Consider the following 25,040-nt stretch of genomic DNA (forward strand, 5'->3'; position numbering starts at 1 on the left):
AAGCTCATTTGAGAAATATAATATCAACAGTATTAGAAAACTGCATTACAATATACTGTATATTTTCTCTGAAATCTACAGTGCAAGTCATACAGTGAGTTACTTAATAAACTAAGAGTGAGGTGTGAAACAAAGCAGAAATACTGTGAGGTTTAGTGTTTTTTTTTTTATCACTAAAAGCATTGATCTACACAATATGTACTGATGAAGTTGCACCTCATTTATTTGTACCCTACATACCCAGAAACTCTAGTTTGGCAGATGCTACTGGCTCCTACTGACTGACAATTAATTGTCAGACCTCCTTTTATCTGGCTGCAATGCATTACATGCTCCACAATCCTACTGTTGCTCCTTCCATTCTATGGCCTATCTGATGTAAATGAAAGCTCTTGGGTCTGACGAATGCAGATGAATGAGGTACAACTGGACAGTACTGAACAAATATTATAAAGTATCCCATACAGACATTATAGATTTCTTTTAAATTAAAAACATAAAAATTCAGCTGTGTAGATCAGAGACTCTTTGCTATGAAACTCAGTGCAAAGAACACACAATAAACAAAACCAATTCTTTACAACATGACACTTACAAGTTGTGCAATTGGCTTCATCAGAACCATCCCAACAGTCCATGTTGCCATCACACTTTGAGGTTACAGGAAGGCAGGAAGTATTGTTGCCACACTGGAATTTATCTGGCCCACATCCTAATGAGGGAGATTAAACAGTTTGTGAAATCATGCTTTCAAAATTTTCTTTTAACAAAACAATGCATATTGAGCAAATTGATAATATTTTGCACACAAGTATATTTCATAACAGAAAAATTCTATGAAGAACAAAGCTTAATATAATTATTCCTCATATTTAAATGTTGTAATAAATTTCTTCACATTAATACGATTACCTATAAAGGTTCGCTATATGAAATAAAAACAATGCTTCCATGTATAATTTGCAATACGTATGTACATAATGATTCAAAAATTTCAATTAAGATTACTCACGACAGTGTTGTTCATCACTCTGGTCATAACAGTTCATGTGACCATCACAGCGTTTGATGTGTGGTATGCACAAGCCATCAGCACAACGCCATTCATCATGCAAGCACAGAGATGCACTGTGACACTGAAAAGCTCGGGAGCCCAATGCCTGGCACACTTCAGAGTCAATAGCACAAAGACCACCACAACCTTAAAACAGATGAAATAACTCATTACAAGAGAAAACAATAGTGCACTACTACTGGTATTACAAAACTGTATTATATAATAAGACAAAAAAGCAAAACAGGATGACTCGGAGAGTGTATAAATCTGTAGCGGAGGGTTAGGGGTTGTCCTGGGAAAGGATGGAGGAAGGGGGTGAAGGAGGTTTTGTGTACAAGGGGGGCTTGGACATACAGCAGGCATATGTGAGTATACTAGAAAGGAGTGAGTGGAGACAAATGGTATAGGACTTGACAAGCTGTTCGAGCATGAGCAAGGTAATATTTTATAAAGGGATTCAGGGAAATTGGTTAGCTGGACTCGAGTGCTGGAGGTGGGAAGTACAGTGCCTACACTCTAAAGGAGGCATTTGGGATAGCTGCTGTTTAGAGGGACATCTAAATTGCTGTATCTGTGCACCTCTGGCAAGACAGCGATAGTGTAAATGAAGGTAAAAGTGTTTCTTTTTCAGGTGACCCTGCCTCTGTGGGATACGGCCTGGTCATTGATAATGTTTTTTTGTCTCCACAGATACCTCACGCACTGCTCACCTTTTTTCCTTCATCAATTCTATGGTTAACCTCATCCTTCATAAACCCATATACTGATAAGTCAACTCCCAAATACAGTGGACCCCCGCATAACGATCACCTCCGAATGCGACCAATTATGTAAGCGTATTTATGTAAGTGCATGTTTGGGGATCTGAAATGGACTAATCTATTTCACAATATTCCTTATGGGAACAAATTCGGTCAGTACTGGCACCTGAACATACTTCTGGAGTGAAAAAATATCGTTAACCGGGGGTCCACTGTATATGAAAACATTCACTTCTTCCATACTCCCTCTCTCCAATGTGATATCCAATTTTTCTTTATCTAAATCGTTTGATACCCTCATTACTTTACTCTTATCTTAACCTAACATCCTAACCTAATATACCCCCTTCCTTTTTTGGCCTTTGGGATTTTTCCCACAGGCATGCTAGTTCCTGGGTAGGGGAAAAGGTACCAGGGTCCATCCCATTCCGTCGAGGTTCTTGGCAGTGGCGTAGTTTGCCGTGGAATCTGGATCGCCTGGGGATGCCCCGATCCCTCTCCGGTATCCCGGAGGGTGGCTTTGGGTGTATCTCTGGAAGCCACCTTTCAGATTCCGGGGGTGGTGGCCGAAGGAGGTATGCTTTGTGGTGGATATCCGGCTGCCCTCTCTTTTGTCCACCGAGGTAGCTTGGCAGATGCGAGGTTGCTATCCCGGATTGCTGGTTTACTGGCATGATGAGTAGGGTATGGCACGGGTTCCATGCTACATCTGCGCTACTTGTGGTGCTGAGGTCCCCCCTTTTCTTCTTTTTTTTATTTTCTTTTCTTTCTTTTTTTTTCTTAAAAACAAAAAGAAAGAAGTAACCTAACCATGGAGTACCCGATCCATGACCCCGCTACCCCCGGGCCCCTTATTGTTACAGCACCCCATTCTGACCTCGCCTCGTCTTTTGGCCACTCTTCGGACATTCCTAAGGCCCCTGTACCTCTTGCTGGTGCTGTTTTCTCACCCGCTTCAGGTACCGGGGCTTCAACTGACTCCTTCGATTTGCCTGACCTCCGCTCTCCTTTGACTATGCTTCCGGCTTCTCCCTCTACAGTGCGACGATTTTCAAATCGCCAGCCCATCCCACGTCGGACCGACTCTGGTCCCACTTCTAAACGTCAACAACAATCTCCTAATGATGTTACTTCGTTACCTTCCCTTTCTACTCGGAAAAGACCGACACGTCATGCACTCCCTCTCCACACTCAGTTTCAGACCACACAATGGACTAAATTCTTTACATTAAGACCGACTTCTTCTACTGCCTATCTTTCCGACCATAGTATTGGCAAAGCGCTCCTACGCCATGTTGGTAGAGATATTTCCCATCATGCTCTTAACCCTTTGACTGTTTCAGGCCCCTTTCTGAAACTGTCATTCTTTGTCGCTAAATTTTTGAAAAAAAAAAAAAAAAATTTCTTATGAAATGATAGAGAATCTTTTCCCGATGGTAATGACACCAAAAGTTTGAAATTTGGTCAAAAACTCATGGAATTACGCTCCCGTGTATCGACGATTTCGCCGACTTTGAGCCCTATTTTCAGCCAATTCCATTGTTCCAGTTGACCAAACTCATAGCTATTTCTTTAGAACTCTATTTTATCTATCAGCTGAGTACAAGAAACCTCCCATTTACCAATTTGGACTACCCAATATTGTGGTCAGAAAATGGCAATTTGGCCAATTTCACGCAAACTAAAAAAGATGCCAATTTCAAAATAGGGTCCAGAATAAACACGGTAGACATTTTTGGCACTAAAATAACATATCCTCTGTTTATTAGTCACATCTCAAGGCCCCTCTTATATTATTATTGCTTTCTATTTTGATTTTTTATTCATACAAAAAAATACAAAATTTACTGTTATGCAGACTACTGCATTATTGTAAAAATGGTATAAATAATATCGGTGCACTAGTGAAAGAATATTAGACTCCCCAGTTGACGTGTATTGGACGTGTGGTGTGATTTGTTTACTCCTGAACATTGGTAAAAATCGAACATTTCCGCTACTTTGAGCTCAGTTTCAAGGTCGTTTTCATTGTCAAAGTAATGAAAATCATCTCTATTTCTGTAATATGTTTTCCATTTTATCACCTAACACCATGAAAACGCAAATACATCGATAAATAGTATACGAAAATACACCTCAAAGTCGGTGTTTTAATCCAAAAAACCGATCAGAGTTTTTTTTTTCCTCATTATGCACTGTGTGCTGCAGAATTTTTTTTTATGTGGTGCACACTGACCACACAGACCCATTCTCTCACATGTGGGCCTACCAGCTTTCTTCCGCTTGATTTGAAGCCACTAGAATTATTGAGTATATATACGTCTGAAACACTGGCTCGTAAGACGTACATATATGACCAAAACAGTTAAAGGGTTAAGAGTGGTACGCGCATCATCACAGTCCAGAATTCTACTCAAGCTCATGATCTTTCTCTTCTTTCACATATCGATACTATTCCTATCACTATCGAGAAACATCATTCCCTCAATTCTTGTAGTGGTACAGTGGACCCCGCATACCGATGGCATCACATAGCGATTAATCCGCATACCGCTTGCTTTAATCGCAAAAATTTTGCCTCACATACCGCTTAAAAACCCGCTCACCGATTTTCGTCCGAGACGCGTCCAATGTGCGGCCTGAGCCACGCTCACATGTTCCGCCGGTGGCATTGTTTACCAGCCAGCCTCCGCGGTAACATCCAAGCATACAATCGGAATATTTCGTATTATTACAGTGTTTTCGGTGCTTTTTCTGGAAAATAAGTGACCATGGGCCCCAAGAAAGCTTCTAGTGCCAACCCTACAGCAATAAGGGTGAGAATTACAACAGAGATGAAGAAAAAGATCATTGATAAGTATGAAAGTGGAGTGCGTGTCTCCGAGCTGGCCAGGTTGTATAATAAACCCCAATCAACCATCGCTACTATTGGTGGTACAGCTGCTGCTGCTGCTGCACTGTCAGCTGCTGCTGCTGCTGTAGCATCGTCTGCTGCTGCTGTAACATCGTCTGTTGCTGCTGTAGCATCGTCTGTTGCTGCTGTACCACCGTCAGCTGCTGCTGTAACATCGTCTGTTGCTGCTGTAGCATCGTCTGCTGCTGCTGTAGCATCGTCTGTTGCTGCTGTACCACCGTCAGCTGCTGCTGCTGCTGTAGCATCGTCTGCTGCTGCTGTAGCATCGTCTGTTGCTGCTGTACCACCGTCAGCTGCTGCTGCTGCTGTAGCACCGTTGTTGGTGTGGCTTATTGAGAATACCAAGAAACAATTAACCCCAGAGGATTTGCCACCCAGGATAACCCAAAAAAGTCAGTGTCATCGAAGACTGTCTAACTTATTTCCATTGGGGTCCTTAATCTTGTCTCCCAGGATGCAACCCACACAAGTCGACTAACACCCAGGTGAACAGGGAAAAATGCCTGGAACTAGTGCTCATATTGGTGAATTTAAAGCCAGCAAAGGTTGGTTTGAGAGATTTAAGAATTGTAGTGGCATACACAGTGTGATAAGGCCTGTTCTGGAAGAAAATGCCAAACAGGACCTACAGTACTCAGGAGGAAAAGGCACTCCCAGGACACAGTGTCTCATCAGTCATTGCTGCATCTTCAATAAAGGTAAGTGTCATTTATTCTTCATTTAGTAGACTAGTACATGCACAATATATACTGTGCATGTACTACTCTACTATTGTGCATGTATCCTTCTCTTTGTGTGTGGGAAAATGTATATTTCATGTGGTAAAATTTTTTTTTTCATACTTTTGGGTGTCTTGCACGGATTAATTTGATTTCCATTATTTCTTATGGGGAAAATTCATTCGCATACCGATTATTTCGCATAACAATGACCCCTCTTGCACAGATTAAAATCGGTATGCGGGGGTCCACTGTACTGTTATTCTGCCCCATACCATAGTCCAACAGAATTTCCAGACATGTGGCACTGACATTCTCGAACAGCTGGAACTCCAAGATCTCCCAATTCTCAAGGTAGACACTTGTGTTCTTCCTGCCCGCGGGCGAAGACGATACCCTTGCAATGTGGTTCGTTTAACTTTTGACAGCCGTGAACTCCCATCCTCTGTTTGTGTAGCAGGACATCGGTTACAAGTTCAGAAGGTGATCCCTACACCACAACAGTGTAGGAATTGCTGGTGATTTGGCCACCCAGCAAAATATTGCAGATCTATAGCCGAATGCCCAGTCTGTGGTGCCAATGACCATTCTAATACGTCTTGCAGTCGAACTCCCTCTTGCCTCAATTGTCATGAGGCTCACCCTTCGTACTCTCGTCGTTGCCAAGTCTACTTAAATGAGCGGGAAATTCGTTGCCTCAAAGAGGCAGAAGGTCTCCCTTATGCTATGGTGGTTTCTCATCTCCGCCTCCAAGGGAGACTGCCCCGTGTTTCTTATTCTCGTGTTTCAAAGCGTCCCCACACTTCTGGGGTCACATCTTCTGCAGCCTCCTCTGCGGTTGCCAGTCCCATAGTCACTCCTGTATCTAATTCTTTTGCTGTCCTGGGCTCAGACGTCCCTACTTCAACTCCTCAGGCTGTCCTCACTTCTTCGTGTCCTCCCTCACAAACCTCGGTATCAACAAGAGCTCGTACGACACCTCCCAATCGTCCCTCTACTGCTCAGAATCCCAAAAAATCTCCTTTAACCCCTCCTTCTCTTCATCCACCTCCACATTTTACCTTCCCGGTCTCTGTACCTGAGTCTTCCCCTTTCACTGGCTCTGGTGTGGAGGTTCATCCTCCTCCTCGTACTGTGCCTTCCTCCCCTGTCCCCTCCCACGTTTCTGCCTCTTCTGTCCCCTCCCATACTTCTCTAGTTCCCTCCACCCTTTTGCCCCCCCTCCCCCTACCTTGGTACAGTCCATTACAGCTCCGATCTTTACTCAAACTCCTCCTTCCATCTCCAATATTGTCTCCCATACGACGTCTCTGAACTCCGAAACACTTGAAGCAATCTCTGAATATATTGCAGAGACCAAACCATCAATGGACACTGATCCACCCTCTGTTCCTTCTCTTTCCTCTTCTCCGTCTACGCAACTCCTTTCTTCACAATGCACCGTTCCTTCGCTACTTGAACGTTTTCCTTTGCCACCGCATGTGGACTTTTCTAACTCCTCTAGTCCGTAGGTACCCTTACCTGCGGATTTCAGGTATCTTTATCGTTGCCAATCATGGCCTATTTACAGTGGAATATTCGCAGCCTCAAGGGTAATCGGGGTGAGCTTCAGATGTTGCTCTCCCAGTTTTCCCCTGTTGGTGTTTGCTCACAGGAACCAAAATTACACTCTGCCGTTATCTATCCTATCTCAGGCTATAATTTATTGTATTCTTCAGATCCTTTTCCTGATGGGACCTTTAATGAAAGTGAACTTCTTCTACGCACTGATATTCCATACCATCAGCTATTTGTTCGTACTTCGCTGCATTACACAGCAGCCCGTATCCACTTGCATAGGTGGTATACACTCTGTTCTTTGTATCTCTCTCCTTCTCGGGCATTATCTATCCCAGATATTGCCTTTCTTGTTTCGTCATTACCGCCACCACTTCTGTTACTTGGCAATTTTAATGCCCATCATTTCCTCTGGGGGGGTCTCACTGTGATTCCCGTGGCATTCAGTTAGAGGCTTTTCTTGCTACCCACCCTCTCCATGTTTTAAATACAGGTACTCACACCCATTTTGATCCTCGGACTCATACTCTCTCTTGCATCGATCTCTCAGTCTGCTCTTCCTCCGCCGCATTAGACTTCACCTGGTCTGTTCTCCCGTATTCACATGACAGTGATCATTTCCCAATCATTCTTACTTCCCCTTCACATTCACCACCTCTTCGTAACCCACACTGGCAATTTGATCAGGCAAATTGGAACCTTTACTCACAACTAACTGTTTTTAGTGAGGTTCCGTCTTCGTCCTCCATTGATGAGCTTTTACACCTCTTCTCATCCTCCGTTTTAACCGCAGCTTCTCATTCTATACCCCAAACTTTGGGCAGACATTCTCAGAAATGCGTGCTTTGGTCTCCTGCTTGTGCTCGTGCAGTACGTTTGAAACACGCTGCGTGGGGCAGGTACCGGTACAATAGAACCACGGAGAGACTTCTTGATTTTAAGCAGAAGCGTGCGATCGCTCGCCGTGTCATCCGTGACGCTAAATGCACTTGCTGGCGAGATTATGTCTCCACCATCACCTCTGCTTCCTCAATGATTGCAGTCTGGAAAAAAGTACGAAAACTGAGTGGTAAATATTCTCCTGACCCAGCTCCTGTTCTGTGGGTTGCCGGTGTTGATATAGCAAACCCACTAGATGTTGCCAATGAAATTGGCAATCATCTGGTCCATATTTCTCAGGGGCTCCATCTAAGCCCCTCGTTTCTTTCCTCAAAGTCTGCCAGAGAGTTAGCACCCTTGGACTTTTCTTCTCTCAGAGAAGAACAGTATAATGTGCCTTTTACACTTCAGGAACTGGAGGCAACACTCTCAGCTTGCCGATCATCGGCAGCTGGGCCCGATGACATTCATATTCGTATGCTACAACATTTACATCAGTCAGCCCTTGCAGTCCTATTATGCCTTTTCAATCTTATTTGGTCACAGGGAGTTCTTCCACAGCTGTGGAAATCTGCCATTGTTCTCCCTTTCCGCAAACCGGGTACTACGGGACATGAAGCCTCCTACTATCATCCCACTGCTCTTACCAGTGCAGTTTGCAAAGTGATAGAACGCCTGGTAAATAGACGTTTAGTGTGGTATTTAGAGACACACAACAGTCTCTCCACTCGTCAATATGGCTTTCGTAAGGGCCGTTCTACCATAGACCCCTTACTACGCTTGGATACATATGTTCGTAATGCCTTTGCGAATAACCACTCAGTTATTGCATATTTTTTTTACCTTGAGAAGGCATATGACACAACTTGGAGGTATAATATTTTGGCCCAAGCCCACTCCTTAGGCCTTAGAAGCAATCTACCATCCTTCCTTAAGAACTTTTTAACTGACAGACATTTCCGTGTTCGGGTTAATAATGTGCTCTCCCCGGACTTTATCCAAGCTGAAGGTATCCCCCAGGGATGTGTTCTGAGCACAACACTTTTTCTCCTTGCCATAAATGATTTGGCCTCTAGTCTTCCATCCAATATTTGGTCATCACTCTATGTTGATGACTTTGCTATTGCATGTGCAGGCGCTGACTGTCACCTCATTACAGTTTCTCTCCAACATGCAGTCGACCGTGTTTCCAATTGGGCCACCACACATGGGTTTAAATTTTCCAGTACCAAAACTCACCAAATTACTTTCACTAGACACTCTGTCATCTCCGATCATCCTTTGTACCTGAATGTGATACAGTCAGGTTTCTAGGCCTCCTCTTTGACCGTAGGTTATCCTGGAAACCTCACATTACCTCTCTGAAGGCAACTTGTCACAGCCAGCTGAACCTTCTTAAAACCCTTGCTCATCTTTCATGGGGAGCTGATCGTCGAACTCTCCTTCACCTACATTCCGCCCTCATTTTATCGAAACTTTATTATGGTGACCAGATCTATTCAGCGGCCTCTCCTGCTACTCTCTCTAGCCTTAACCCCATTCATCACCAAGGATTACGTTTATGCCTTGGTGCTTTTCGCTCTTCCCCTGTTGAGAGCCTCTATGCAGAAGCGAATGTTCCATCCTTATCCAATCGCCGTGATGCCCATTGCCTTCGCTACTATGTACGCTCTCATAATCTCCGCAATCCTTCCATTTATAGAATGGTCACCAATATTAGTAGACATTCTCTATTTGTTCGCTGCCCCTGTTTACTCTGTCCCTTCTCCCTTCGCCTACATTCACTCTTGTCTTCTCTTCAATTACCACCTCTCTATGTTCATGTAGCATCTCCCTTTTCCCTACCCCCCTGGGAAGTTCCAGCTGTTCGAGTCTGTTCTTTCTCACTCCCTTGCTCAAAAGCCCAATTGTCTACGGTAGCTTCCTGCTCTCTTTTTCTTGACCACTTCCACTCTCATTCTCATGCCATTGCAGTGTACACAGATGGCTCTAAGTCTTCTGACGGCGTAGGATTCGCAGCAGTGTTTCCGGACAGCATCGTACGAGGGCATTTACTATCTTCGGCTAGTATCTTTACTGCTTAATTGTATGCCATTCTTGCAGCACTCATCCGTATTGCACCTATGCCTGTGTCATCATTTGTGGTTGTCTCAGACTCCCTTAGTGCTTTACAGGCTTTACAGAAATTTGATACACCTCACCCCTTAGTCCTCCGTATCCAACTTTGGCTACGCCACATCTCTTCCAAGCATAAAGATATTGTTTTTTGTTGGGTCCCTGGTCATGTTGACGTACAGGGCAATGAACAGGCAGACACTGCTGCGCGGTCAGCAGTACATGACTTACCAGTTTCATATAGAGGTGTTCCATTTACGGACTATTTTGCTGCAATAGCTACCCACCTTCACACCCGTTGGCAACAACGTTGGTCTACTCTGCTCGATAACAAACTTCAATCTATTAAACCGAGTATAGGTTACTGTCCGTCTTCTTGTCACCAGTGTCGAGGTTGGGAGACTACTCTCTCCCGTCTTCGCATTGGCCATACTCGTCTTACTCATGGTTATCTCATGGAGAGGCGCCCTGCTCCTCTCTGTGAGAATTGTCAGGTTCCATTATCGGTTAGCCACATTCTATTAGACTGCCCACTTTATCAATGAGCACGCAGAATATACCTCCAACATCGTCTTCGCTCAGCTGCTCTCTCTTTACCTTCCCTTCTCGCTGATGGACCCACCTTTCATCCGGACTCTCTCATTGACTTTTTGACAATAACTGACTTCATAAACTCTAATGATACCTTCAGCCCTTTCTACCTCTATTTCTTGCTGCCCTCTACCCCCGCACTATCCCCTGCCCCGCTGTTTTCTGTAACCAACTGATCATCCCTCACCCCTTCTACCGCCCAATACTCTCGCTTCCTTCCCTACCCTGCAGCTCTGTATAGCCCTTGTGGCTTAGCGCTTCTTTTTGATTATAATAATAATTTACTCTTATCTATGTTCACTTACAATGAGTAAGATTAATTTATATTCCACTCAATATATTTATTAATTAAAATGAATTGATTAAAAAGACCCCAACTATTTCTTTTGAGCTACAGCTATCTAGATCTAAACTTCAGTGTAGGCCAGATCAACCAGGCTGTGATGGATATGAGGGGCAGCTGGCCTCCAGTAGCAACAGCCTGGATGACCAGGCAAGCACCAGACGAGCCTGGCCCATGGCTGGGCTCAGAGAGTAGATAAACTCTCGAAACTCTTCAAAGGTATATCAAAGGTAGGCCAAATTTTGTTTGGCACCAATGTTTCACAGTAGATCATCTTCATTTGTGAAGGTAAGGTCAAAGGATTCTTGCACTCTGGTTGGTTCTATTACTATATACACTGACTTTAGGCAAAATTGCCAGCCTTTAACCTTTTGACTGTCGCGACCCCAAATCCTAAAGTTTCTCTCCGTCACAAAATTTTTGAAAAAAAAAAAAAAACACTTATGAAATGATAGATAATCTTTTCCTGATGTTAATGACACCAAAAGTATGAAATTTGATGGAAAACTTACGGAATTGCGCTCTCACAAAGTTAGCGATCTCGGCAATATTTATGCATCGGCAATTTTGCCCACCAAGTCCTATTTTCGGCCAATTCCAATGTTCCAGTCGACCAAACTCATAGCTATTTTTTTTAGAAGTCTATTTGTTCTATCGACGGAGTACAAGAAACCACCCATTTACCAATTTCAACTACCCAATAGTGGCCAAAAATTGGCAATTTGGCCAATTTCACGCGAATTAAAAAAGATGCCAATTTCAAAATAGGGTCCAGAATGAACAATGCAGACATTCCTGGCACTAAAATAACATTTTCTCTGTTCATCAGTCACGTCTCCAGGCCCCTCTTATATTATTCTTGCTTTCTATTTTGAATTTTTATTCATACAAAATATAAAGATTTACTGTTATGCAGACTACTGCATTATTGTAGTAATTGTATAAATAACATCAACCCATTCCTGACTGTGTATTAGAATGGCTAGTTGGACACTTATTGGACAATAACGTCATTTGTTTACTCTTGAACAGTTGCAAAAATTGAACAGTTCTGCTACTTTGAGCTCAATTTCAAGGTCCTTTTCATCATGAAACCAATTAAAATCATCTCCATTTGTGTAATATGTCTTCTATTCTATCAAATGAGACCACGAAAATGAGAATACAACCTTAACCCTTTGACTGTCGCAAGCCCCTTTCTGAAACTGTCATTCTGTCGCAAAATTTTGGGAAAAAAAAAAATTCTTATGAAATGATAGAGAAACTTTTCCTGGTGGTAATGACACCAAAAGTACAAAATTTGGTCGAAAACTCACGGAATTACACTCCTGCAAAGTTAGCGGTCTCGGCGACATATGCGCATCGCGATTTCGTCGACTCTGAACCCTCTTTTAGGCCAATTCCATTGTTCCAGTTGACCAAAGACATAGCTATTTATTTAGAACTCCATTTTTTCTATCAATTGAGTAAAAGGAACTGCCCATTTACTGATTTAAACTACCCAATAAAGTGATCAGAAATTGGCAATTTGGTCAATTTCATGCAAATTAAAAAAGATGCCAATTTCAAAATAGGGTCCAGAATAAACAATGTAGACATTCTTGGCACTAAAATAACATATCCTCTGTTCATTAGTCACATCTCTAGGCCCCTCTTATATTACTATTGCTTTCTATTTTGACTTTTTATTCATACAAAAAATACAAAATTTGCTGTTATGCAGATTACTGCATTATTGTAAAAATGGTATACATGTAAATAATATCAGTGCACCAGAGAAAGAATATTAGACTCCCCAATTGACGTGTATTGGACATATGGTATGATTTGCTTACTCTTGAACATTGGTAAAAATCGAAGATTTCCGCTACTTTGAGCTCAATTTCAAGGTCGTTTTCATCGTGAAACTAATCAAAGTCATCTCTATTTCTGCAATATGTTTTCCATTTTGTCACACGAGACCATGAAAACAAGAATACTACAACGATAAATACTATACGAAAATACACCTCAAAGTCGGCGTTTTAATTAAAAAAAAGTCAGTTTTTTTTATTCTCATTATGCACTGCATGCTGCAGGATTTTTTTATGTGGTGCACACTGACCACCTGAAAAATCCTAGAGGGACTAGTACCGAACTTGCACACAAAAATCACTCACAATGAAAGCAAAAGACTTGGCAGACAATGCAACATCCCCCCAATGAAAACCAGGGGTGTCACTAGAGGCAATACAATAAGTCTCAGGGGCCCGAGACTGTTCAACTGCCTCCCAGCATACATAAGGGGGATTACCAATAGACCCCAGGCATTCTTCAAGCTGGCACTGGACAAGCACCTAAAGTCGGTACCTGACCAGCTGGTCTGTGGCTCGTACGTTGGATTGCATGCAGCCAGCAGTAACAGCCTGGTTGATCAGGCTCTGATCCACCAGGACGCCTGGTCACAGACTGGGCCGCGGGGGCGTTGACCCCCGGAACTCTCTCCAGGTAAACACAGACCCATTCTCTCACATGTGGGCCTACCAGCTTTCTTCTGCTTGATTTGAAGCTGCTAGAATTATTGATTATATATATAGGTCCAAAACACTGACTCGTAAGACGTATATATATGACCAAAACAATCAAAAGGTTAATTTTTTTTTTTTTTTCAACAAGTCGGCCGTCTCCCACCGAGGCAGGGTGACCCAAAAAAGAAAGAAAATCCCCAAAAAGAAAATACTTTCATCATCATTCAACACTTTCACCTCACTCACACATAATCAGTTTTTGCAGAGGTGCTCAGAACACAACAGTTTAGAAGCATATACGTATAAAGATACACAACATATCCCTCCAAACTGCTAATATCCCGAAACCCCTCCTTTAGAGTGCAGGCATTGTACTTCCCATTTCCAGGACTCAAGTCCAGCTATATAAAAATAACCGGTTTCCCTGAATCCCTTCACTAAATATTACCCTGCTCACACTCCAACAGATCGTCAAGTCCCAAATACCATTCGTCTCCATTCACTCCTATCGAACACGCTCATGCACGCCTGCTGGAAGTCCAAGCCCCTCGCCCATAAAACCTCCCTTACCCCTTCCTTCCAACCTTTTCGAGGATGACCCCTACCCTGTCTTCCTTCTCCTACCGATTTAAATGCTCTCCATGTCATTCTACTTTGATCCATTCTCTCTAAATGACCAAACCACCTCAACAACCCCTCTTCAGCCCTCTCACTAATACTTTTATTAACTCCACACCTTCTCCTAATTTCCACACATTGCCCTTAGACAGGACATCTCCACTGCCTCCAACCGTTTCCTCGCTGCTGCATTCACAACCCAAGCTTCACACCCATATAAGAGTGTTGGTACTACTATACTTTCATACATTCCCTTCTTTGCCTCCATAGATAACGTTTTTTGACTCCACATATACCTCAATGCACCACTCACCTTTTTTCCCTCATCAATTCTATGATTAACCTCATCCTTCATAAATCCATCCGCCGACACGTCAACTCCCAAGTATCTGAAAACATTCACTTCTTCCATACTCCTCCTTCCCAATTTGATATCCAATTTGTTTTTATCTAAATCATTTGATACCCTTATCACCTTACTCTTTTCTATGTTCACTTTCAACTTTCTACCTTTACACACACTCCCAAACTCATCCACTAACCTTTGCAATTTTTCTTTAGAATCTCCCGTAAGCACAGTATCATCAGCAAAAAGTAACTGTGTCAATTCCCATTTTGTATTTGATTCCCCATAATTTAATCCCACCCTTCTCCTGAACACCCTAGCATTTACTTCTTTTACAACCCCATCTATAAATATATTAAACAACCATGGTGACATTACACATCCCTGTCTAAGACCTACTTTTACCGGGAAGTAGTCTCCCTCTCTTCTACACACCCTAACCTGAGCCTCACTATCCTCATAAAAACTCTTTACAGCATTTAGTAACTTACCACCTATTCCATATACTTGCAACATCTGCCACATTGCTCCCCTATCCACTCTATCATATGCCTTTTCTAAATCCATAAATGCAATAAAAACTTCCCTACCCTTATCTAAATACTGTTCACATATATGCTTCAATGTAAACACTTGATCTACACATCCCCTACCCACTCTGAAACCTCCTTGCTCATCCGCAATCCTACATTCTGTCTTACCTCTAATTCTTTCAATAATAACCCTACCGTACACTTTTCCTGGTATACTCAGTAAACTTATTCCTCTATAATTTTTACAATCTCTTTTGTCCCCCTTCCCTTTATATAAAGGGACTATACATGCTCTCCGCCAATCCCTAGGTACCTTCCCCTCTTTCATACATTTATTAAACAAAAGTACCAACCACTCCAACACTATATCCCCCCCTGCTTTTAACATTTGTCATGATCCCATCAGTTCCAGCTGCTTTACCTCCTTTCATTCTACGTAATGCCTCGCGTACCTCCCCCACACTTACATTCTGCTCTTCTTCATTCCTAAAAGATGGTTAAATACCATACGAAAATACACCTCAAAGTCGGTGTTTTAATCCAAAAAACCGGTCAGTTTTTTTTCTCATTATGCACTGCGTGCTGCAGGATTTTTTTTTTTATACTGCGCACACTGACCACACAGACCCATTCTCTCACATGTGAATCTACCAGCTTTCTCCTGCCTGATTTGAAGCCGCTAGAATTCTGGAGTATAAATACATCAAAAACACTGGCTCGTAAGACATATATATACGACCAAAACAGTCAGAAGGTAAGTTCATTTGTGTATGAATGCTTATCCAAATTACCTCCTGGGATGTCTTCATAAAGTTTTCAATGTTTTAAAAAAAAATTATTTTATACAGTTGGGATTATCTAAATCTGAAATCACCAGAAAGTTTGAAGTTATTTCTCATAATCTGAGTGCTGTATTACAGTAAGGAAGAAATCTACTGAAATACTGTACACGATACTTCATTGAAGGCACTTACCTGTTCTATCTCCAGAATCTCGAGCTGTTCGACAGGTAGGATATGGTTCACCTTGTAGACCCACACAAACTTCCCCAAGTAAGCAAGAATCACAAAGTCGCTCTGTGAACAACAAAAGGTTTAATAAATCGCAGAATAACTGGAGACTGAACCTATGGCAGGCGAGTCTTAAAACTCACAGGCCAGTGTGGTAACAATTTGTTTGCAATAATTTTATTTTATTTTATTTTATTATCACATTGGCCGATTCCCACCAAGGCAGGGTGGCCTGAAAAAGAAAAACTTTCACCATCATTCACTCCATCACTGTCTTGCCAGAAGGGTGCTTTACACTACAGTTTTCAAACTGCAACATTAACACCCCTCCTTCAGAGTGCAGGCACTGTACTTCCCATCTCCAGGACTCAAGTCCGGCCTGCCGGTTTCCCTGAACCCCTTCATAAATGTAATTTTGCAATCATGTTATTATAATTTCGTGCGATAGGTTTAATAATATCAACCATGGTGTGATGCAAGCAACAGCCTGATTGGCCAAATAATCAACAAAAAATTCTGGCTTTCGGCCAGGTGTTGCACACGTCTAATTCATCATCCTAATCATGAATGGAGAAGCGCAAAACCTACAGGGGTCATATAGTGCCTGAAGAGTAGGAGGCATTCAGGTTCGATCCAAGGAAGGGGAGGTCAAAACCAGTTCCTTGGATCAAGAAGCCCCTCACTGGTATCAAGGTGACTCAAGATGTACCTACAATATGTTTCAATAAAGACTAATCATGAACTTCTGGACACTCTACTAAATGTACATACAATAATTCATTTCAACAGGTCCCTGTATCTTTAGTTTGAAAAATAACATCATAAAATGATTGTTTAGCTGCACTTACTATGCTATGAAAACTTAATTAAAATTGGATACCATATATGATTTTACTGGTATCATTACATTAAATCTAATTTGTCAGTTATACAGCATGACACTGCATTACCTTGTTAATTATTATTATTATAATCAAAAAGAATTACCTTGTTAAGAAATGCAACATTCATCTTTGTTACAAAAATGTTTGACTGACATTTAGCTTATGGTAATTTTTTTCTACTAAATTAATGTGCAAAGTTTAACCGGACTGGCCAAACAAAATGTGAGAAAGATCATGTCTTGTGACATACAGTACCTCAAGGTCAGAGACCATGAGGCTCTGTCCCTGACCAGGCATCTAAGTTGATGGCCTGATCAACCAGGCTGTTGGTGCTACCCACATGCCATCCAGTATTGGCAATGCAGCCTGGCTGATCAGGAACTGACTTGAGGCACTTAAAATACCAACAGGAAATTTTTCCTGTTGGTATTTTCCATTACGTATGAAGAGATGGTGTTGAAAATTCTTGACCCTTTTACACTTATTAAATTATCTCTTATTATATTCCCTTCATCTCTGTTTGGCAAGTAGGATAAAAATATTTTGCAATTATGTGCAAGGTCAATGTCATGAGTGTTAAACTGACATAATGCAAGTTTAAATATTAAGAAAATATTAATTTACCTGTACTCGTTTCATCTATTCGCTCCTCTCTCTGTAGCTGTTCATCCTTCCATGGAGCAGGGGTAGTTGTAGTTGTAGTAGTAGTAGTTGTTGTCGTAGTTGTAGTGGGAGTAGTATAAAAAGTTTGATCACACTGGCATTGTCTTGTCTCCATATCACCAGCAGTACCCTGGAGTTGACCTCCTAAGACTGAAGGCAAACATGGTTCAATACTGCTGACCATGACACCACGACCTGCCTCTAGACGGCACTTTCTAGTTCTGATTTGGTCATAGCGTGGTAAGCAAGGGGAGCAAGATGACCAAGGTCCCCATTCTCCCCACCCAACATTAAGGCGATGTGAGGCTTCCATAACAATAGTAGAGGATTCCTCAACTCCAACAGTTGTGATTGTGGGTGGAGTGGTTGTGGAAAGAGGTAAGGTGTCAACTGACACTTCTGTGAATCTAATGGACGTGATATCAACAGAAAATTTCCCAAGCCATTCGTGCCCATGACGATTGTGGAGGCCTCGAAGAAATGCAGTGCCTAATTTTTGAGCTGCAGCCACATCTGCTGAATTAAGTACCAACTGTGCTCGCACTAGTAGAGAGCCCTCAGAGAAAGAGATGACTTGACTATGATTGTATTCACGTGACCACACAGACCCATGAAAAAGTATGTCCAGCTGAAAAAAAAAATACATCATTAATATACGGTAACGTACAGAAAAAAAAATTACATACGTACTACAGTGGAAACTCTACTTACGAGTTTAATCTGTTCTGTGACCTTGCTCGCATCTGGATTTGCTGGTGTACAGAGTCAGTTTTCCTCATTTAAATTAATTCAAATGCAATTAATGTTCCGGTTCCCAGGAGGCACGACAAGATACTTCAATATTTCGCTAATATCATCTATACGGCTTATTTATCTATCACAATTCATCTAGTTTGACATAATAAACAATATAAACGACATAGAAACTTGATATATACTCTGGAATGAATAAAATATATCATCATGTGACAAGTGGAGGCGGCCACAACCGCTCCCACGTTGTTGTAATCACTGCCATCTAGTGATAGCCTTTCAAAGCAGTCTATTATTATAATTATTATTATATAGTACATACATTATTATTATACATGTATTATTATTATATGTATTATATTATTATTATAATATACTATTATTATTATTATTATTACAATATAAATAATTTGTAATTTTTATTCACACAAAAAATAGAAGATTTACTGATATGCAGACTACTGCATTATTGTTATAATTGTATAAATAATGTCAACCCATTCATGACTGCATAATGGAATGGATAGTGTTTATATTTGTTTACTCTTGAACATCGCCAAATTATCAAACATTTCTGCTACACTGAGCTCAATTTTAAGGTACTTTTCTTCGTGAAACCAATCAAAATCATATCTACTTCTGCAATATATCTTCCATTCTATCAAATGAGATCAAAAAACGAGAATACAACCATAAAAACCATATGAAAATACCACTAAGGGGCAGCTAATGGCTGAGAAGTGAACTCCGTTGTTTATGGTCCGATTTCCTTCATTTCTGGTGCACGTTAAGAAGCACCTTTCCATCATACATTGCCCAAGTTTCAATAAGATAGCCCAACAAACAACTAAGATCCAATTCCCTAGATCAAGCACAAGAGCCCCTCACCAGCATTAAGGAACCTCCCTTGAGGCCCATTCACATCTGGAAATTTCGCTTGCGTCTGGAAGCAAAAAATCAACCAAGCAACTGTTCATGTCTGGAAAAACTCACACATGGATGCACTCTTAAGTAGAGGTTCCACTGTATATACTTTTTTACTCAAAAGGGCTTAACTATCTTCATAAAAACAGGTATACAGTGGACCCCTCCCTTTTTGTCAATCTCTGATTTCCGTTTTCATCGACTTTTATTGTCAATATTTTAGTTCCGTTTTTGTTGATTTCCTCCATTTTCATCGATGGTATGGAACCTGTCCAGTGCCCAGCACGCAGACAAAGCTGCCTCCCACACGCATTCTCAGGCAGTGTCGTGTTGTTTCTTGGTGAATGAACATATCCTACCAGGTCATACGAAACATTTCGTAATACATAATCCATTTTTTTTGGCACATGTTTATTGTGTGTGACTGCTAAATAAGCCACCATGGGCCCAAAGAAAGCTTCTAGTGCCAGCCCCTTTGGTAGAGAATGTGAGAAACACGGTAGAATTCAAGAAAAAGTTTGCAGAAAAATATGAAGTGTTGGTGGTAGAGGGTGCCTTCTTCAGTGATTCAACTAACTCCTCCAATGTTGTTGGAGTTATACAGGGCTACAGAAAACCCTGCCACCTCAGCTGCTGCTTCATCATCACTATGTACGTATGGCTTATGCTCTCAATGGCCCTTATACACCCAACAACAACAACAGAATACCTCTTGTGACACACATAATGACTTATTTTATTCATTCTAGAATATGTTATGTTTCTATGTTATTAATATTGTTCATTATGTCATATTAGCTGAATTGTGATAGATAAATAAGCCGCAAAGTTGATATTAGTGTCATTCTCCAACAATAAACTCGCCTGTCTGCCATACACCAACAAGAGTCTTTAATAAAGGTAAGTATGATGTTAAATGTTCATTTATGTATTTTATTAGTGCTTTATATTTACTTATCATTCTTTTCTGCATGTAAATCTATATTTAAGCTAGAGAAGTGACCCCTGATAAGGACTTAGTACCTAGAGTCCTTATGGAGGGGGATTCCCCTTCCAAACAATAACCTCTCTTCCCTCTCCCCTCCTCCCTATCAACAACAACCTTCAATATAGCTAAGTGTCATGTTGAATGTTCATTCTTTTGTGCATGTAAATCTATCTTTAACCCTTTGAGGGTCGACAGGCCCTCTCCGAAACTCGTTCTCAGGGTCGGCCAAATTTAAAAAAAAAAAAATTATTTTCTCTTATGAAAAGATAGAGAATCTTTTCCCGATCATAAAGACACCAAAAGTTTGAAATTTGATAGAAAACTTACGGAATTATGCTCTCGCAAAGTTAGCGGTCTCGGCGATGTTTACGCATCGGCGATTTTGCCCACTTTGAGCCCCATTTTCGGCCAATTTCACTGTACTAGTCGACAAAAAACATGAATATTTCGCTAGAACTCCATTTTTTCTATCGAATGGGTGCAAGAAACCACTCATTTATGAAATTCAACTATCCAGTACAGTGGTCAGAATTTAGCAATTTTGCCAATTTCACACAAATTTCAAAAGATGCCAATTTCCGAATAGGGTCCAGAATAAACAAGAAAGACATTCCTGGCACTAAAATGACATTTCTTCTAGTCATTAGTCACGTCTCAAGGCCCCTCTTATATTCTTTTGCTTTCCACTTTGAATTTTTATTTTCACAAAAAATATAAGATTTACTGTTATGCAGACTACCGCATTAGTGTAAAAAATGGTATAAATATTATTGGTGCACTTGTGAAAGAATATTAGACTCACCAGTTGACGTGTATTGCACGCTTGGCACGATTTGTTTACTTTTGAAGTTTGGTAAAAATCGAACATTTCTGCTACTTTCAGCTCAATTTCAAGGCACCTTTCTTTGTAAAACCAGTCAAAATCATCTCAATTTCTGTAATATGTCTTCCATTCTATAAAATGAGACCAAGAAAACTAGAATACAGCAATAAATACCATACGAAAATACACTGCAAAGTCGCTGATTTATTAAAAAAAAAATGGTCAAAGTTTTTTTTTTCTCATTATGCACTGTGTGCTGCAGGATTTTTTTTAGACTGTGCACACTGACCACATAGACCCATTCTTTCATATGAAGGCCTACCAGCTTTCTCCCACTAGATTTGAGGCCGCTAGAATTTATGAGTACTAGTACGTCAAAAACCCCTACGCGTAATACGTACTAGTACGACCAAAACCCTCAAAGGGTTAAGGTAAAAAACATTTTTTTTGTTAATACTTATGGGTGTCTGGAATGGATTAATTGGATTTACATTATTTCTTATGGGGAAAATGGTTTCTGTTTTCACCGATTTCCTTTCGCCGATTGCTCTGGAATGGATTAAACATGAAAACCGAGGGTCCTCTGTACTTCATTATCATGAAGAAAAGGTATACTTAATTATCATAACTCAACAATAAAGTCCAGTGGAAATCAATGGCTTTACATGTAATTTGCAAATATTGCCATTATATGCAGTATGACCTGTTCAAACACAAATACAGTGGACCCTCAACCAGCGATATTAATCCGTTCCTGAGAGCTTATCGTTAGTCAAAATAATCATTAGTCAAGTTAATTTTCCCCATAAGAAATACATAATGGAAATCAAATTAATCCGTGCAAGACACCCAAAAGTATTGAAAAAAAAATTTTAACACATGAAATATTAATTTTAATACACACAAACTGAAGAAGACATGCACAGTTACATGACACTTACCTTTATTGAAGATCTGGTGATGATTGATGGGATGGGAAGAGGGGAGTGTGTTGATGGTCTTAGTGTTTAGAAGGGGAATCCCCTTCCATTAGGACTTGAGGTGGCAAGTCCTTTTTCGGGGTTACTTCCCTTCTTTTAATGCCACTAGGACCAGCTTGAGAGTCACTGGACCTCTGTCGCACAACATATCTGCCCATAGAGGCCTGTACCTCCCGTTCCTTTATGACATTCCTAACGTGTTTCTCAACATTGTCAGTGTCACCATTAAACACTTGTTCAGGTTTCAGTCCTTCACTGTCTATGTACTCCTTGAATTCCTGCACATATTTTTCAGCTGCTTTTTGGTCCAAACTGGCAGCCTCACCATGCCTTATCACACTATGTATGCCACTACGATTCTTAAATCTCTCAAACCAACCTTTGCTGGCCTTAAATTCACTCACATCACCACTAGTTGCTGGCATTTTTCTAATTAAATCGTCATGCAACTTCCTAGCCTTTTCAATATGATCGCTTGAGAGATGCTATCTCCTGCTATCTGTTTTTCGTTTATCCATACCAATAACAGTCTCTCAACATCTTTTATCACTTGCAATCTCAGTTTCGAAAACATAGTTGCACCTTTGGCAAGAACAGCTTCTTTGATTGCCGTTTTCTTGGCCACAATAGTAGCGATGGTTGATTGGGGTTTTGTGTACAGCCTGGCCAGCTCAGAGACATGCACTCCACTTTCATACTTAGCAATGATCTCTTTCTTCATATCCATAGTAATTCTCACCCTTTTTGCTGTAGGGTTGGCACTAGAAGCTTTCTTGGGGCCCATGGTGACTTATTTTGCAGGTGCAATCACTAAAAAGGCTGTGATAATATGAAATGTTGGGATTGTATGCTTGGAAGCGACCGCGGTGGCTGGCTGGCTTGCAAACACTGGCCAGAAGTGGACGCATCTCAGACGGAAGGAATAGTGTTGGTCGAGTTTTTTAGCACTAATCGAGGCAAAATTTTTGCGATAAAATGTATCACTAGTCAGATTTATCGTTAATCGATGCCATCGCTGGTCGAGGGTCCACTGTACTGGCTTTGAACTATACTGTATTAACTTCAGTGAATTTCTCTACACAGACAAGCACTGGATATACCAATTTTGGTTAAAGGAAAAAAAAAATAAGCATGACATATGGTAACCACATACATTATTATAAAGATTATTTGTGTACTGGAAGATGCATATGTACTGTATTATCAGGTATATAATGTTTTGTCACTGACAACTGTAAGATGTTCATTAGCTTAGAGTTTTGGGTTGGCCTTAGAATATTATTAGCTCATGACATGATGAAGCTCTACACAGAGTGAAATGTTCTAACTAGATGTGTTACAGTTGCTGCATACTCCGAGAAAGGTATTCCTATATCCCCATAAGTCTAGACCCCTCTACCTCAATGCAACATGACTTTCTAATGTAATTAAATAACAGCAATGAAAATTTGAAGCCAATCAGAAGAGGCATTCACAAGTTATCACATGGGAACAATCAAAGTTCAACAAAAAATGGCAAATCGGCACCTACACAGCCCAAAACCAATTTGAACCTTCCAGCCTTGAAAGCTTAATGCCAGTCAGAAGAGGTATTTTCTTGTTACTGCATAGACGAATACAGTATGCCAAAATACATCAGCATTAAGTATGAGGTTGCTCGGAAGTTTTATTTATTTATTAATTTGAACATGATACAGAGAAGTACAAAAGAATACAGTTAAATGCAGCATGCCAAAGCCACTTGAATGCATAGCATTACGGGCAGGCTTAAAATTAACTTAAGATTAACTAAGCAATGCAGTATTCAGTGGTAAAACATTATTGTAAACAGATAACAATTAAGCACAAATGAGTATTACAAAAACAGGTCGTATGGTTGCTTGCATTGCTGTACAATCAGTATTTATTTATTTATTTACTTATTTAATTATTTATTTAATTTGAACATGATACAGAGAAGTACAAAGAATACAATTTTTAAAGTGCAGCATGCCAAAGCCCTTTGTTTGCAGAGCATTATGGGCAGGCTTAAAATTAACTTAAGATTAACTAAGCAATGATATATTCAGTGGTACAAAAATTATTGTAAAACAGATAACAATTTAGTACAAATGAGTATTACAAAGACAGGTCATATGGTCATTTACTGTGTTGCTGTGTAATCAGTAGAATGGAGTATTCTGTTAGGTAATGAAGTTAAATAGTAACAAAGTTGCATTCTCAGGTTGTCACCATTATGGTTTGAAGTCAGTCAAGTGAGGCATTCACAAACTATCACATGGAAATTAGGAGAGTATTTCAACTTTTTCAATTCTCAAATAAAACTGGGAAGCTGACACTGACACAACTCAAAATCATTCCAAATTTTCCTCTAAGCAAGATACCCCTGCAAGTAAGGTTTGAAGCAAAAGAGAAGCATTCTCCAGTTATTGCACATAAACCAAATTAATGAAATGGGCAAATTAAAACTTGCACAAACAAAAAATCAATGCTAAGCATTCCTTGAGAAAAGCACACCACCACCAGTAAAAGACCAATAAATGCATACTCCAACCAATAAATGCATATTCCAAGTTCATTAAATATGTTAGCTAATTGGCAAGTTTGTCCCCTGAAAAATTTCTTTTTCCTAATATGCATCAGCCATTAAAGAACACAGCCCTTCAGAAGAGGCATACTCAAATTATAATTATTTAATGGAAAAGAACACCATACCACCCTAAAAAAATAAAATCAGAAAATGAGTACCTACACAATCCAATAACAATTTCTACCTTCTCATAAGCAGGATACACCAGTGCTGAATGTTTGAAGATTCAAAAAAGATTTCTCAGGTTATTACACAGAAACCAAAATCAGCAATTGCTTTATAAATTGACAAAAGGGCACCTCCTCAATCTAATACAGTACTGCCATTAGCCTTCCCCTAATTATAATTTACTGCAATGAAAATTTGAAGCCCATCAGATGAGGCATTCTCAAATTATAAATGAAAACCATGGAGGGAGAAAAAAATTGGACTGGAGTATATGACTTGGTCTACAATAAAAGCCATTGAAAAATACATTTAAGAGC

General features: G+C 40.5%; 2 protein-coding genes across 5 annotated transcripts in view; one reads left to right on the forward strand and one right to left on the reverse strand.

Annotated features, from left to right (window-relative positions):
- Nucleotides 1-25,040, forward strand: part of LOC128705187 (zinc finger MYM-type protein 1-like) — a 104,447-nt gene that overhangs the window by 56,408 nt on the left and 22,999 nt on the right. The window lies entirely within an intron of this gene.
- Nucleotides 1-25,040, reverse strand: part of LOC128690008 (uncharacterized) — a 748,983-nt gene that overhangs the window by 17,227 nt on the left and 706,716 nt on the right. For both annotated transcript variants that reach the window (XM_053778498.2, XM_053778499.2), the window contains exons 5-8: nucleotides 17,459-18,125; nucleotides 15,915-16,016; nucleotides 1,013-1,201; nucleotides 596-712 (exon numbers count right to left, since the gene is read on the reverse strand). In XM_053778498.2, the coding sequence (XP_053634473.2) occupies nucleotides 596-712; nucleotides 1,013-1,201; nucleotides 15,915-16,016; nucleotides 17,459-18,125 (1,075 nt within the window). The remainder of the gene's footprint in view (nucleotides 1-595; nucleotides 713-1,012; nucleotides 1,202-15,914; nucleotides 16,017-17,458; nucleotides 18,126-25,040) is intronic.

This window comes from Cherax quadricarinatus, chromosome 25 (assembly GCF_038502225.1).
Source record: "Cherax quadricarinatus isolate ZL_2023a chromosome 25, ASM3850222v1, whole genome shotgun sequence".
Taxonomy (NCBI): Eukaryota; Metazoa; Arthropoda; class Malacostraca; order Decapoda; family Parastacidae; genus Cherax; species Cherax quadricarinatus.